We start from the raw sequence: 15,241 nt of genomic DNA on the forward strand, positions 1-15,241 counted from the left end.
CTCTGCGGGCTCCTCTCAGGGCGCTCTGGATGAGGGCAGCAGTTCCTCTGCCCCTCTGCCATGACCGTGGCATCCGATGAGGCTGTGGTGACTGGGGTGATGCCAGCTGTGGAGCTGGCTGCTCCCTCCCAGGCGGGGCCAGCACAGGCTCCACGGGCCAGTGGACATCCGCCAAGGTCATCAAGGCCAACAGGACAGCAGAGTCAGCAGGTGCCAGTGCCAGCGAGGGAACAGCACCTAGGCGTAGCACCTGTAAGCGTAAATTTAAGGCACCTTAGGCACACCACGGGTTTCTCACTGGTGCTTTTATGTTGGCCCATAGTGGTTAGTCGAAGACTCGGTGTGATGTCCAACACCTTTTTTGTTTTGCTTTTTGAATTTACTTTTGTTTGGTCAATAAATCTTGACATGTTGCCCTGTCTCAGGTGATTCCTTACTTCTGCATGTGTACAGGAAGCCATGATGTTATGAGTGAGTTGTTTGACATTGAGGTTTATTGACAAGGGCCTTAGTTAATGTTATTTATCCAGGCAGATTTAGCACTCAGGTATCGAGTGTGGAGCCTGCAGCCCTGGCGTGTGTTGAAGGTCCATCTGTGGTGTTCTAGCTGCAAGTTCTTTTGATTAAAGCCTCCCAGGTGTCCCTGCCTCCCTGGAGTGTGCCTGGCTCAGTGTCTACTCCCTCAGCGTTCCCCTGTACGTGATCATCCTCGGACACACTGCTGGACTCATCGTGTGCATCCGGAGCAACTGTGTCTACGTCTTCCTCGTCCACTGCATCACCCCTTTCCCGCACCAGATTGTGGAGAGCGCAGCATGCAACCACTATCAGCGACACACGATCTGGGGGGTATTGGAGTGTGCCCCCTGAGCGGTCCAGGCATCGGAAGCGCATCTTGAGAAGACTGGTAGTTCTCTCCACCACAGCCCTTGTGGAGGTGTAGCTCCTATTGTACCACTGCTCAGCCTCTGTTCTTGGATGGTGGAGAGGTGTCATGAGCCACCTTCTGAGGGGATAGCCCTTGTCACCCAGCAGCCATCCATCCAGCTGGGCTGGAGCACTGAAGAGCCTCGGCACCTGGGAGTGTCTGAGGATGTGGGCGTCGTGGGAGCTGCCTGGGTACCTTGCACAGACTTGCAGAATCAGCATCCTGTGATCACAGACTATCTGCACGTTCATGGAGTGGAAGCCCTTCCTGTTGACGAAGGCACCGGGCTCACCTGCTGGCGCCTTGATGGCCACATGTGTACAGTCTATCGCACCCTAGACACGGGGGAAGCCAACAATGGCTGCGAAGCCTCTGGCTTGCTCTGTCTGACTGGCCTCGCCCCAGCGGTAGTGGATGAAGGTCAATGCACGCCTGAACAGAGCATCTGTAACCTGCTTGACACAAGTGTGGACAGCTGATTGGGAGACTCCACAGAGATCACCCACCGACCCCTGGAAAGAGCCGGGGGCATAGAAGTTGAGGGCCACTGTGACCTTTAGAGACACTGGCATGGGGTGCCCATCCACAGAGTTTGTGGAGATCTCAGGGCCTATAATCTGACAGATGGGGGTGACGGAGTCAGAGACGGAGATGGAGACGGAGCCTCCTTCGGCACTGCACCTCAGACATATTGAGGTAGCTGCTTCGCCGCCTGTATACCCTGGCAGCAGGATAGTGGCATCTTCTGCGGTCCCCTCCACCTTGAACTTCCTGTTGGCCCTGCACCCCTTGTGCCTGTGTCTCTCCTCCCAAAGGTGGCTCCCCTGGAGGCTGAATGTGGACTCCTGGCCTCCCCCTTCTGGCCCTCCCTTCCTCCTCAGAGGAGGTGCCTCCAGTGGAGAGCACAACTCCCATTCCCAGGCTAAGGGAAGGCTTCCTAAAAGCTGCAGGCCCCAGAAATGATCTCTACTGTAGAGTCCTGACCAAGGCTTTTACTCCTGTCCTAGCAGCTGGTATGAGTTTTGAAGTCTTCCTGCTCACACAGGCAAGTAAAAGTTACTTGCACACTTAAATACCTCAAACATCACATTCGCGACCCCACTCACCCCTCTTATCCCGCCCGTGGAGGAGGTTTATACAAATGTCTCCTACCCGCCTGCCCGTCGCGCCCACGCGACGTTCTGAAGATCACACGGGCTGCGAAAAATCGCGATCAGTTGCTGCCTCAAGGGCCTTAACTGGCCCGTTGATTGATGGCGCCCGGCTCCCCAAATATCACGATGGCGCGCGTTGACAGCGGGATGCTCGCCCGACATCACCGCGCATCATTTTACGCCCGGACATGCAGGTCCCGCCCCCGCACGCCAACGGGAAAATTCTGGCCATGAACTCGGTTCCGTCTTTGCAGTAACCGCATCAGCCACAGTGGATCGTGCAACTGCGCTTGATGCATAACATCTCCTGTGGGAAACCCTTGTCACACTGAGTATTGCATAAGCATTTAATTAACGCTGGTCGGGTGGTGGGGGGCTTCCTACCAGTTAGCACCACGTTGTGCTGTATGAAGTTGGAATGTGGCGAGCAAATATAGGACAATCTAAAGTGGAAATCAGATCCAGCAAGATCCCAGGACCTTAATTTAATTGGATTATATTTAAGCCATGCTGCTGCCAGTGTGACTTCTTGTCTCGGTGGGCAATGTAACTTTACAGGTGCGTTCATTTCATACCGGCCATATTATGGCTATAGTAAACTGCTTATCATCCAAATAATAGATTCCAACTGACCCAACTACTGGACTATGATGACACGGACATCTATCCTTCCATGTGTTTCTCTGATCTTTTCAAATGTGTATCAAGTTAACACGAGGTAAGACCAGGCTCCACATCAATCATTGAGCTGTTTTATTTCACAGTGTGAGGATTGTACAGAGCAACTACTATCAGCAGATTCACTTTTGTTCAATAAAGACAACTTAGCCACCCATCACGATGCAAAATAAGTAATACACCAACTCACACAGCCCATATCCATCACCTAATTTCACTTAAGTAGGAGATCTTCTATCTTCAGAATTTTAACCCTTCTGGGCTCAGTGTGGTAAAATGGGGCTGCAGCAAAAATAGACGCTTTAGCAATGTAATGTGGCAGCACAGAAAATCCCACCCTACCCAAAGTGTCAAGTTGCCAGTTAATTTACAAATACAGAGGTCTTGCGCTGCAGTATGTAGTGTCTCTGAGCCAGAAGCTCTGGGTTCAAGTCCCAACCCAAGACTTAATAACCAAGGATGGTGTGTTCATAATGTGGCCAAACAGGTTGAATGTCAACCTACAAATCCTTCCTAAGCATGCCAATGGAAGTCGGTAAGAGTGGGAGAGATTCATGATCAGCCACGTGATGGAAAGAAAATTGGAACCCCTACCATCACTATTCATAGCTCCAGAATACAACATGCATGTAAAAAAGTGCACGTTGCCACAGCAACTTGGACTCTCTGTGTGAACTGTAATACGCCACCACTTTACAAATAACAACTTGCTTTACTGACAGGGATAAAACAAACCAGGCTCATTTCCCAAGAAAATGCGAGGCGCGGAACAGACTCTGAACATTGAGAAATTTGATGTGGGACCTTAGTTGTTTAATTTTACTTTGTAAAGTGAAATTTCATGTGTCTGCAGTGAAGTCAGCTTTTGCTTCACTAATCAGCTTGCCAGAAGATTGAGCACAGCTAGAATGCAGTAAGCAAAGTTAGAGGCCCAATAGCTATGCCAATGTCTGGTGCCAGAACGATCACTAGCTCTTTGACCTTGGGAAATCAAGACTAAAATGTAATTGTAATCCCAAAGGATTTATCTAAACCACTAGATTGGTCCCTGTGTTAAGAGGGTTGCCCGATGAAAGGCTGAGTAAATTCTCTGGCGTTTAGAAGAATAAGGTGATCTCATTAATATACGAGAAGGGGTTTGACATGGCAGACACAGAGGTTGTTTCCCCTGGCTGGCAAATCTAGAGCAAGAGGGCACAGCCTCAGCATAAGGGTGTGATCATTTCGGATTGAGGAAAAATTTCTTCACTCAGGGGCTTGTGAGTCTTTGGAATTCTCTACCCCAGAGGTTTGTGCAAATCTTGTTGGGTATAGTCAAGGGTTGGATAGATAGATTTTTGATCTGTCACAGAATTAAGGAATATGGGAAGCTGGCTGAAAAGTGGAATTCATAGAATTATACAAGGATTACAACACTGAAGGAGGTTATTCAGCCCATTGTGTCTGTGCCGGCTATGTGCAAGAGCAATTCATCTAGTGCAGCTCCCCTACCTTTTTCCCATAGCCGCTGATTTTTTTTCTCTTCAGATAATGATAACCATTGTGCTTTTGAAAGCCACAATTGAAGCTGCCTCCACCACACTCTCAGCAGTGCACCCCAGATCCTAACCACTCACTGCATTAAAATGTTTTTCCTCATGTCACCATTGTTTCTTTTGCCAATCACCTTAAATTGGTGCCTTCTGGTTCTAGCTTCCATCAAGTTTTTCCCTATCTATATGTACAGACCCCTTATGATTTTGAACATCTCTATCAAATCTCTCTCAATCTTCTGTTCTCCAAGGAGAACAGCCCCAGCTCCTCCATTCTAGCCACATAACTGAAGTTCCTCATCCCTCAAACCATTCTCGTGAATCTTTTCTGCATCATCTCTTATTGCCTCTACATCCTTCCCAAAGTGTGATATCCAGAACTGACACTACACCAGTTGAGGCCAAGCCAGTGTTTTATACACCTTTATCATAAATTTCTTGAGTTTGTATTCCATGCCCCATTTTATAAAATCCAGGATCTCATATGCCCAATCACTCTCTCAACGTGCCCTGGCAACTGCAATGATTTGAACACATACGTCCCCAGGTCCCCTTAGGATCTAATTGAAACAAATAAGATGCTGTGGGGACTTGATAGGGTGGTTACCAGAAGGATGTTCCCTCTTGTGGGGGAGTCTAGAACTGGGGACACAGTTTAAGAAAAAAAGACACATCAAAGTTTTTCATCTTGCGCTCATCATGGCACTTGCAAGAATACCAAATATAAGGGGAAAGCAATTGATACTGTATGTGAAGAGAGTGCTGATTGGTTGGCAAGTGGTAGAGGTGTTGCCATGGAGAATGCACCACTGATGACTGATAAGGCAACCAATTTAAGATTGTCAGTCGGGCTCGGAGTGTGGTACATTTCTGTGTACTGGAAGCTACATTTTGAAGGGTTCTCAAAACTCCCACATTTTTCATATCATCAACAAGGATATGACTTCTGGACTCTTACCTGAAACCAGACAACGAGAGGAGACAGAATACGCATTCTTCCCTTTAAAGCAATCAACCCAGAGAAAGACTTAAACTAAAGCTCATCAAAATCTTGCATAAATAATCGCTACTAACTACTAAGGCAGGAAGACGACAATCAATGCAATTATGCGAATCCACCAATACTCCACACATACAATGGCTTTCAGTTCAAGACCAGTTACGGGGGCAAGAAGACAATGATAAACATCATGCAAGCCCATTAAAAACGAGACAACAATCGCCTGGGGAAGCCCACCAAAAACAAACAAAGAACTAACCTTGATTTGGATTGAGATAAGAAATTTGAAAAAAAACAGTATAACTGGGCCAGGAGATCTGAAGTGAGCAGTTTTGGGCAGGGACACAGAAGGGTGAGCAGTTTTGAAAGCTGACACAGGAGGGTGAGCAGAGTTTAAACAGGGAGCTGAGCCAAGCGGAGGAAGGAGATCTGGAGGTTTGCAGGCCCGTTGGCAACATCACGGCGAGGGGCACAGGGTGGCAGGCTCAACCGAAGACAAGGCCGCAACCGCAGCCCTCCACGAAGATCGAACACCCACAACCGCGCCCTCCACCCAACTGAAGAACCTTCGCGGATTCCACAGACCAGGACCACGTGGGGACGGCAGGCCCCAGAGGACACAAAGAGCGTACCCCAAAACTGCAACCAGCTTACCTGGCTGGATTTCGAACTGTCAAGGAACCCTGGTTGGTGAGCGTGATCCCTGACCTCTCCTAGTTCAATTTAGTTAGGTTTTGGGGGTGGGACAAGGGTAAGGGGATTAGTAGCGTGATTTTCCCTCGTTATGCCGTGCGTTCCCCATTCTTAACTAAGTGTACTTTGTAAGTCTGTATAATCTCAGTGTAATCCTAATATTATAAGTTCATTTGTGACTTCAATAAACACAGTCTTTTTTTCTTGCACCAAAACCAGTTGTCTGCTGCACTTTGTCACAACCCCCAAATAAGTCCAAGGTCTAGAACCCAGGGAGTGGGAGCGATTCGGACCGCTTAGAAGTCAGAGGTGAAGCTGACACACACCACCACCCCCTACAATATATTAAATCACAGGGCCTTTCTTTGCAGACAGAAAGAACATGTACACATTATGCCTGTTTCAGGTAAACAAAATGAGTAACAGCCATTTGCTGACTCATTCCTCAGGGCAATGCCTTGACCAGTCAAAGTCAAGCTGCCTGCTTTAAATTTCAAACAATGCTTGGCAGTTAACCTTCAGTCACCATCACTGATGCATTTCCCATGGCAACACCTCTACCAGAGTCCACTTGCCAAACAATCAGCACTCGCTTCACATGCAGTATAAATTGTTCTTTTCCCCTTATATTGGTTCATGGACAAGGTAGTCAAGAGTTATAGGGTACAGATAGGAAAGTGGAGTTGAGACCACAACCAGATCAGCCCTGATCTTATCAATAGCAGGGTAGGCACAAAGGGCTAAATATGGCCTACTCCTATGTCTTATTTTCCCATATCTTATTTTCCCATGTTCCCTCTGCTCCTTATATTGCCTCTCCCCTATCCTCCCGCCAAAATGAATCACTTTATGCTTCTCTGCATTAAATTTCATCTGCTAATTGTTCACCCATTCCACCAGCATGTCTGCTATTTTGAAATTTAACACAATGCTCCTCACAATTCACAGTACTTCCAAGTTTTGTGTCATCCACAAATTTTAAAATTGTGCCCTGTACACCAAAGCGTAGGCCATTAATATACATCAAAAGCAGTAGGGGTCCTACTACTGATCCCAGGGGAACTCCACTACAAACCTTCCTCCAGTAGGGAGTTGAGAGTGCAGATTAGCCTTGATTGTGTTGAATGGTAGAGCACGTTTGAGGGGTCTATGTCCTAATCTTGCTCTTATTTCTTTCTTTCTTATAATAAATGGTGTAAAAATGTTTGAGATGGAAGGGAAAAAGAGTGATCCCCATCCTCAGGCTGGGCTCTGCTCCAAATATTGTATAATTGCTGAATCATTGTCCTGTCTTTGTTAAATCCAAAAAGTACCCCCCTCCCAAAAAAAATTGATTCTATCTAAGTGCATTCCAAGAAGAATAGATCTCATTCCCTGACCCACAAAAGGACACTCAAATATAGTTCAAACTTCAACTTTCTGGCAGCAAAACATAAATGATAAAAATGGATTGTACAATTTAGTGCCCTTGGTACTGTATCCTGCAGGACAGGATTACAGATTCTAATTTTGAACATGGAGACAAAGGTACCCCATTCATTGGCAGAAAATCATGCGTGCTCATGGTTGCCATTAGCCCACTGTGGAAGAAGAACCAAAAATTGTGATGTTGCTAAGCCATTATTTACCACCACTAGCCGATTGGATAGATGGAAAATCCAAGAGGAGAAAACTGGACCTACTACAGAAAGGTCATTTTGCAATCATTTAGCAATCGAGTGCTGTGATGAAAATTACCATTAACAATCTTTGGGCTCTACTTCAGCCTTTGGTTTCAGAAGCAGCATTGGTGAGAATTCCAGTGGGTTGTTATCCTTCAAGTCATATCTGGCAGGTTGCCAAGGGATGGCCACCCACACCCTTGCTAGCAACTTACACCATTTCACAAGTATATCAAAGTTTGCAAATCTAGACTTGTAAATCCCATTGTCACTCATCTAATTCGCTTGAAACATTTGTGACTTTTTTGGGTTCACACCCTCAAGGAGTTATTTGGCAAGCTAGGTACAAATGGGACCATATACCAAGAAGGGGTCAATGCTTCAAAAGAGCAATTCAAAAAAACAATACAACCACATAATAGCCTTCCTGCAAGCATATTGTAAAAACAACAATAATCTACATGTGTCACAAAGTATTCTTCACATTTGGCCTACCATCAATTTCAAAAACATTACAGCCTGTAGGTCATCCACATTTAAAGTAAAATAGTACATTCATTTAAAAAGCACTTTCAGAATTCTTGTAGTCCTGATTGCTCATCTCTTCATTCTGTCATGTAATATGAATCTCATGATTACCAAGTCTGATCTAAAACAGTATTTAATTCTTTTCCAAAGGACATACATATGAAAGAAACACATCTACTTCATTCTTTATAATGACTTGCTGGGGATGTAATTCATGTGGCAGGTAATGTGCTATTGTCATCTCCCAGGCATCCACAAATGCCACGTTGATGCCCTCAAACATCTTTCTCATCACTAAATCTAGTTGATAGGAATACCAGTCACTGTTGTAGAGACTGACGTCCCGTGGAAGGGCCTGGACATTGGCAGTCTTTATTACAACCAGTGTGTCTGGACTCCTGTCCAGCAATCGCAGAATTGACCTGCGGATGTTCTGGAGCCTTCGAATGTACGGTTCAACTGGAAAAGTGTTGAAATGACACCATATGGTGAAGGCTATAATGGTGCTCTTTCCTCCTTTAATCTCATCCAGTTTATTTGCAATGAATGGTAGATCCTGACTCGAAATGGGTAAGATTCGGATGGGTTTGCCATGGGCATAATATTCCACTTTGATCTTGTTGTCTATATCCAAAGCAAGATGAGGGCCGGTTTTTTTAGGATTGCCGAGATCAAATTCCCTCAGACCTAAAACAGAAGATGTCACATCATTTAACTTGATGCTGAAATGTAATTCTGTGAATAAAAATTAACAGGCATAGAATAGATAAATCACTTAGAATCTCAGTTGTTAAATTAGAGAGACTCTCATCTCTCAAACTACTCTACCTAAACCATCAACTTCATATAAGGATGGGGTGTTCAGGAGGACAAGCCAGCAGCCAGGTTAAATAATTGAGACAGGCAGATCGATAAATGTCCTGAGAAGCATTCAGAGGAAACAGGCAGGTGGGCTAGTGGACTGGTAAGTAATTGAGGTGAGGGCCAGTGGTTAAGCGAGGAAGCACTTGGATAACTGGGTAAACAGAAGAGCTAAGAACCACTCAGACTGAACAGCCATGTGAACTAACAAATTCAGAGGCAGGGTGAGGCTGAGCAATGCTTTGGTGGTTGTAGTGTATTGAAAATTGCATTGTGTATTTTGCCCATGTAAGGCTACCATAGACAGATAAAAGGAGAGGGAGTGTAGAAAGGAATAAAGTAGTCCATGTTTTAACAACACAATCTTACTGTTTCTGGCAACAGCGATGGTAAAAAAACAGGAAGCATTTGCATTTTGAAACTCTTGGGAGCTGTTTGCCTACTTTCGACAAACAGCATTTTAAGTTGGAGATTCAGGGAATACACACAGGAGGTGCTCTAGCTTGGGATTAGCAACAGCAAAGCCTGTACAATGTGTATACACACAGTGATTTCACCAAAATAACCATCGAATCAAAAAAAACATAATTTCCGTTCATTCCAGAGAGTTTTTTCTTTGAAAGGAACACAATCCTGGACTGTTGATCATGTATGGTGTTGCTGATCAGGGTGGCATTGTCTATGACCAATGTATCACCTTTTGATGTACATTCGGAGCCATCAGTTTTATTCGAACATTGGCAAAAGTAGCTGTGACATTTTGAAGGTGTCATGGCAGGCTTTCAATCACAGGTGACAAAGGACCAAAGGCCTTACTTCTCCATTATGGAGATAAAGAATTGGAAGATATTTTTGAGACACTTACTCGAGAGCATGTCATACCTGGAGTATATGACGCGCTTATCAGTTTCCACGCAGCAACAGATCTGCACATGATTGCAGTCACATACACAATTCCTATACAAACTAACAATATTCTTGAATTGCAAGCTGACCATTTCATTGGTATCAGCAAACTGAAAAGTGTTACATGCAAGCTTAATGTATACCCTAATATACCCAAGTTGTACATCAACACCAATGAATATCATTTCATGTCAGAAAGCAAACAGAAGGAACTCCAGCGCCTACTTGACCCTGACATTATTGAGAAGGTTGGAATGGGCCTACACCTTTTGTCTCCATACAAGTCATCAAGGAACCCAAGAGTGAGAAGCAGACTGAAATCCATGTTGCTACACAGTCACCAAACCAAGCCATACAACGAGAAAGACACTTTACACTGATAATCGATATCATAGAGAAAGTGAATGGTGCTAAGCACTTCACTAAACTTGACCTCAATGGTAAGGAAGGGAGTTTGAAATAATAAATGATCATAGACCAATAGTAAGCTTGATCAACAATAAACTACCCACTCGAATAGAGGGTTGGATACTCAAACTACCAAAGCATAAGTTCCATGTCGAGTATCATCCAGGTAAGCTCAACACAGCAAACTCTCTTCTGCAACATCCATTGCCGACAGTCAGTCCTACTGGTCGTGAGGAAAAAGTTTCCGAACGACATCTTAACTATGTCAGCCTAAATGCGGTGCGAAAACAGCCAACATCAAAGTGATAACGAAACAGGATGAGGCATTGCAACGCAATGACTCAGGCATAGTTGGTATATGCCTGCCAGGGTAGCACTGAGTCTGAAGATGACAAAAGCATGGATGAGAGTTTCAGTAGCAGATGGGTTTCAGATGATGTTAACAAATAACATCATGTAGACGACAAAGAACCGGGATCAAGGATAGAGCATTGGAAAAAGCCAGAGTTAAAGCTGTTAGCTGGGAAGAATAGATGTTGCTAGAGAGTCTAATGTTAGATTGGCAAAAATGGGAACATGGAAGGGTGGCCTAAGAAGATGATGTGCTAAAGGGGATGGGGTGGACATCAGTATCAAAGGGTTATAGAGAGATTGAGAAAAATAATAAAGGATAATGCACCATAGTCACATTCACCATTTGTGCATTTGTATAGAACAGTTAGAAACAACTTCAAAATTATTTTAACCACATGATTTGTCACCTACCGCTAGTTGTTGCTTCAGACTTTGTGGCTTTCAAAAAAATTGCAATGATTCAATTGCTTAGTGATGCATACATGAGCTTCATTTTTAGAATAATAGAATCATTGGACAGGAAACTGTGGCTGGCTGTTTTGAGGGGCTGAAAAAGTTTGGGAAGGCAGGACACCCATCCCTTTCACCACAGACAACTAGTGCTATGCTAATTGAAAGGAACAGAGCCATTTAAATATTTGGTGTCAGTACTCTGCAATAACTCAAAATGGAGAACCCTGCTCTGATGAAGTGGCAGATAATCAGACTGCACCATTTTACAGTGAAATAGCACACCCAAAACCATACAAAGTCTGAAGAAAGTTGTTGTGTCATTTCGACAATTTCCCTCAGAGATCAGCCAAGGAAGCCATCAGGCAGAAAAACAGATTTGCATTTATTTGTGCGTTTCGCGATCTCGAGATGTCCCAAAGTGTTTTACCGTCAACAAACTACTTTTTGCTTTGAAGTGTAACCATTGTTTTACTGTAAGTCATCAATTCTTCAAAGATCAATTACTTTTCTTTCCTGTGTTCATGAAATCTTCTTAAACCTATGAGTTGTATCTACCCCTGCACTGAGGAGGCGTGGGTCTTAATGTGGCTACCAGGTGATGAACTCGATGGAATTCCCACCATATACTAGGAAAACCCTCAACAAAGCCCCAAAGGTAACCTAATGATGTAACTGGAGCCAAGAAGCACTTGCACCCCTTGGAATGCCTCAAATTGAAGCCCTCTCCCTAGGGTTGCAGTATAGTTCCCTCCCATCAGCATTTAGAATTCCATGGACTTTTTCAGCTCAGGAGGAGGCCAAATGGTCCAGTGCACCACTTTGAATTTACTGGATCTGTGACGGAATGCTGCAACACTCATAGCAAAGAAATCCAGTCTTTCCATTTGCTGAGCTGTAATCTGCCTAATTTTATTTCAGCAGTTATCACATTTGCTTGTTTGCTTTGAAAATAAAATCCATGTGAATGTTTTGCTGGTAATGATCTTGAGTCCACAAACATGACTATCAAGAATGGGTGAAAGTGCCCTTTAGCTCCCACCAGCAAAACATTTACCCTGTGGAATTTTCCAGTATTCAATACACTAAGGTGTGTTGTATAGAAATGCTGACCGATATATTCACATTTAGGGAAGAATAATTTACCTGGGAACTACACAAAACTATATTGGAGTATATGTAATACATAAAGGAGATTAGATCAAAATACATATGAGAAATAACTAAACTTAACCTGGTACAAATTCGGTCAAATATTCAAACCACTGGCGTATAGTGGAATCTCCAAAAATGTAAACTTTTTTCCCACTGAGACAGTCTGTTATACTTGTAGGTGTGTTGAAATGCTGAACGTTACAGCTTGATGAAATCCACTGGTCCTGATAATAAAATCCAGATGGTGAAAGCAGAGGCTTACCAGGGACACATTTTCCAACTCCTGTGCCTGAAAATAAAGATAAAGCATTTAAATACTCAAAAACCACTGCCCTCCACCTTAGGTATATGTTTTTTTTTCAATTGGCTTATCACAGTTTCTGGAAAATCCCAAAAGGCCTTCTATAGTTACCAAAGACAGTTAAACAGAAATATAAAAGAAAAATAGTTAAATGACAATACTGTGAAAAATATTCTGTCATTTCTGCATCAAATTCTGGTCACCAAGGCATATGGGAAATTATTAAGCCCTGGAAATGGTGCAGAGAAAGTGCACAAAGTCAATCCCTGGTAAGAGAGGAACATGCAATGATGAAAGATGAGAAAACATGGCCTCCTGAGCATTGAAATGAAATGATTAAACGAGGATCACACAGGATGTCTACAGGCTCCTGAAGACTTAAAGCACAAAACCTAGACTGACACTACAGTGCAGTACAGAGGAAGTGCCGCACTGTTGGAGGTGCCATCTTTTACAAGAGCATTAAACCAAGGTCCCATCTGTCCTCTCAGATGGCATAAAAGATCCGTTGGTATTATTTCAAAAAGGAAGAGAGGAGTCCTCCCCAGTGACCTGGCCAATATTGATCCCTCAACCAACATCAGTGAAACACATTATGGGGTCATTACCACGTTGCTATGGGTAGGACTTTTGTTACGCACAAATCAGCTTCCATTCTTCCTAACATTACAATACAATAGTGACTACATTGTAAAAGTATTTCACTGATTGTAAATTGCTTTGGGACATCAGGAGGTCAGGAAAGTCTTTAGATCAATGTGAGTCTTCCTTCTTAAATAGAATAGGAAAGGTTAACTTTGTACATTATTGCAAGTAAAATGACAAGCGAAGGACATGGAAACACAGATACAATCTGGCAAAAGGCAGCTTCAGGGGTAATAATAGGAATCATTTTTTGTACCAAGTGTGATTAAAATGTCTTGAGGGCAACATTTATGGAATGATTGATAAGGCTGTCAGATGGCAGGGGTTCACAATGAAAGGATGAGGTAAGTGGCTCAAAGAGCATCCCACATGCTTGTGTCTTATTGATACAAAACACTGAGCCAAACAAATTAGGAAGACACCAGATTCCATGTTGAAGAATTAGCCAATCATTACCAGGACTAAGGACAGAGAAAATAATAAATGAGTCAACCAAAGTCTCCACGATGAGCATGTAACCAGTGATCCCAAAGGGCAAATGGTTGTATATGGACAACAGACAAGGCAAAAGTCGGATTGGCATCAGCCAAGACGGCACCACTCCAATATCTTACTAACCACTACTGTCATATATAAAACATGGTTTATTGTGTGAATTGCTTGAGCATTTCTGTGACCTATGGAATAACACCCCAACAAAAGTTGCAATCTCTTAGAGAAGAAAGAATGAAAGGAACTTATGCAATTTTTTAGGTTTGCTTATGATATATTCTTGGCTCCAGTACCAACAATATTTTCCGTAAGTGAGCCCTGCTCCACTGATAATCTTTATTATCCAATGTCTATCAGATTAAACAGGAGCTTTATCTATACCACTAACAGCAGGCTGGGTCAATATACAATGCTGTGAATAATGCAAGTAGCCCTCATATGTTTCTTCTATTTTTCAGAACATGAACCAAAAATCACTCTAGTGAGATGAAGTCATCTGTAAGTCAACTATGTGCCTTATTTTCCACTTTCAACTGTTTCCCTGAAGCCCCGACAGCTGACCTCCTGCAACAAGATCATAACGTTCTTTGTCAATAACATTAAGACAATCCAGTCAGCTATATATTGACATTCCCAATAAAAGTTTGAAAATTCTCTCTCAACATTCTACAATGAGTAAGCAACACTTTGAATACTACAGAAAATAATAACCACTCATGAAGTGTCCAAAGTGTAATATTCTACCCAAGGCATCAGGGCTTGGACAATAAATTGTAGCAGCTAACCTTACCACTCAACAAGTTTACATACAAACATAAACACAGAACATGACGACATATGGGACCCACATTTATCTTGAATTAATAAACCTATGAAAGATGTAGCACACATGAACTCCTTTGCAACTTCAACCTCATCTCTCAGGGACCAACATAACTGATCGAGCCTCCTGAAGTACATCAGTACTTCAAGTGAAGTGCATGAAGTCTTGGTACATGTATTGGTACTTTTACCTCATATACACTACATGTAAGGGAAGGTTTTATTATATCATTGAGTTCATCAAAAGCATTACTCAGACAGTTTCAGTGTTTCAAAGTCCTACAACTTTATTAGGGGGTAAAGGGTGATATTCTATAATACCTCCACATCAGGGTGACAGGGCTATAGACTGCAAAACTAAGCTCCATAGCACTACTGAAGCTGGCGCTATAGAAGCCAGAGGCCCTCAAAATGGCGCACACAATATTTCTGGTTACTTCCAGTGTGACCCCCATGTTAGGAAGGGCATTAGCTGGAAGCTTTTTCACAGTGGATAGATTGTGACATCGAACAGCCATTCAGCTGCACGAGGGACCCCACCACAAGAACGATTTAAAGGACCAGTCATTTAACTTGCAGGTGAGGCATTTTCCATTTGCTGTTGTTCTAGCAAAGTTTGTGGAAATATAATGGGATGTTTTGAATGAGTTCTGGTAACTTACAGGATCTGGGA

The 15,241-nt window shown here is 43.4% G+C and overlaps 1 protein-coding gene across 1 annotated transcript in view; it reads right to left on the minus strand.

Annotated features, from left to right (window-relative positions):
- Nucleotides 1-2,866: 2,866 nt before the first annotated feature.
- Nucleotides 2,867-15,241, minus strand: part of LOC144691696 (NXPE family member 3-like) — a 61,260-nt gene continuing 48,885 nt past the window's right edge. The window contains exons 5-7 of the mRNA XM_078560052.1: nucleotides 12,388-12,597; nucleotides 7,299-8,861; nucleotides 2,867-3,628 (exon numbers count right to left, since the gene is read on the minus strand). Coding sequence (XP_078416178.1) covers nucleotides 8,308-8,861; nucleotides 12,388-12,597 — 764 coding nt within the window. The 3' untranslated portion in view covers nucleotides 2,867-3,628; nucleotides 7,299-8,307. The remainder of the gene's footprint in view (nucleotides 3,629-7,298; nucleotides 8,862-12,387; nucleotides 12,598-15,241) is intronic.

The sequence above is a fragment of the Cetorhinus maximus genome, chromosome 16, assembly GCF_964194155.1.
Source record: "Cetorhinus maximus chromosome 16, sCetMax3.hap1.1, whole genome shotgun sequence".
In the NCBI taxonomy this organism is placed as follows: domain Eukaryota; kingdom Metazoa; phylum Chordata; class Chondrichthyes; order Lamniformes; family Cetorhinidae; genus Cetorhinus; species Cetorhinus maximus.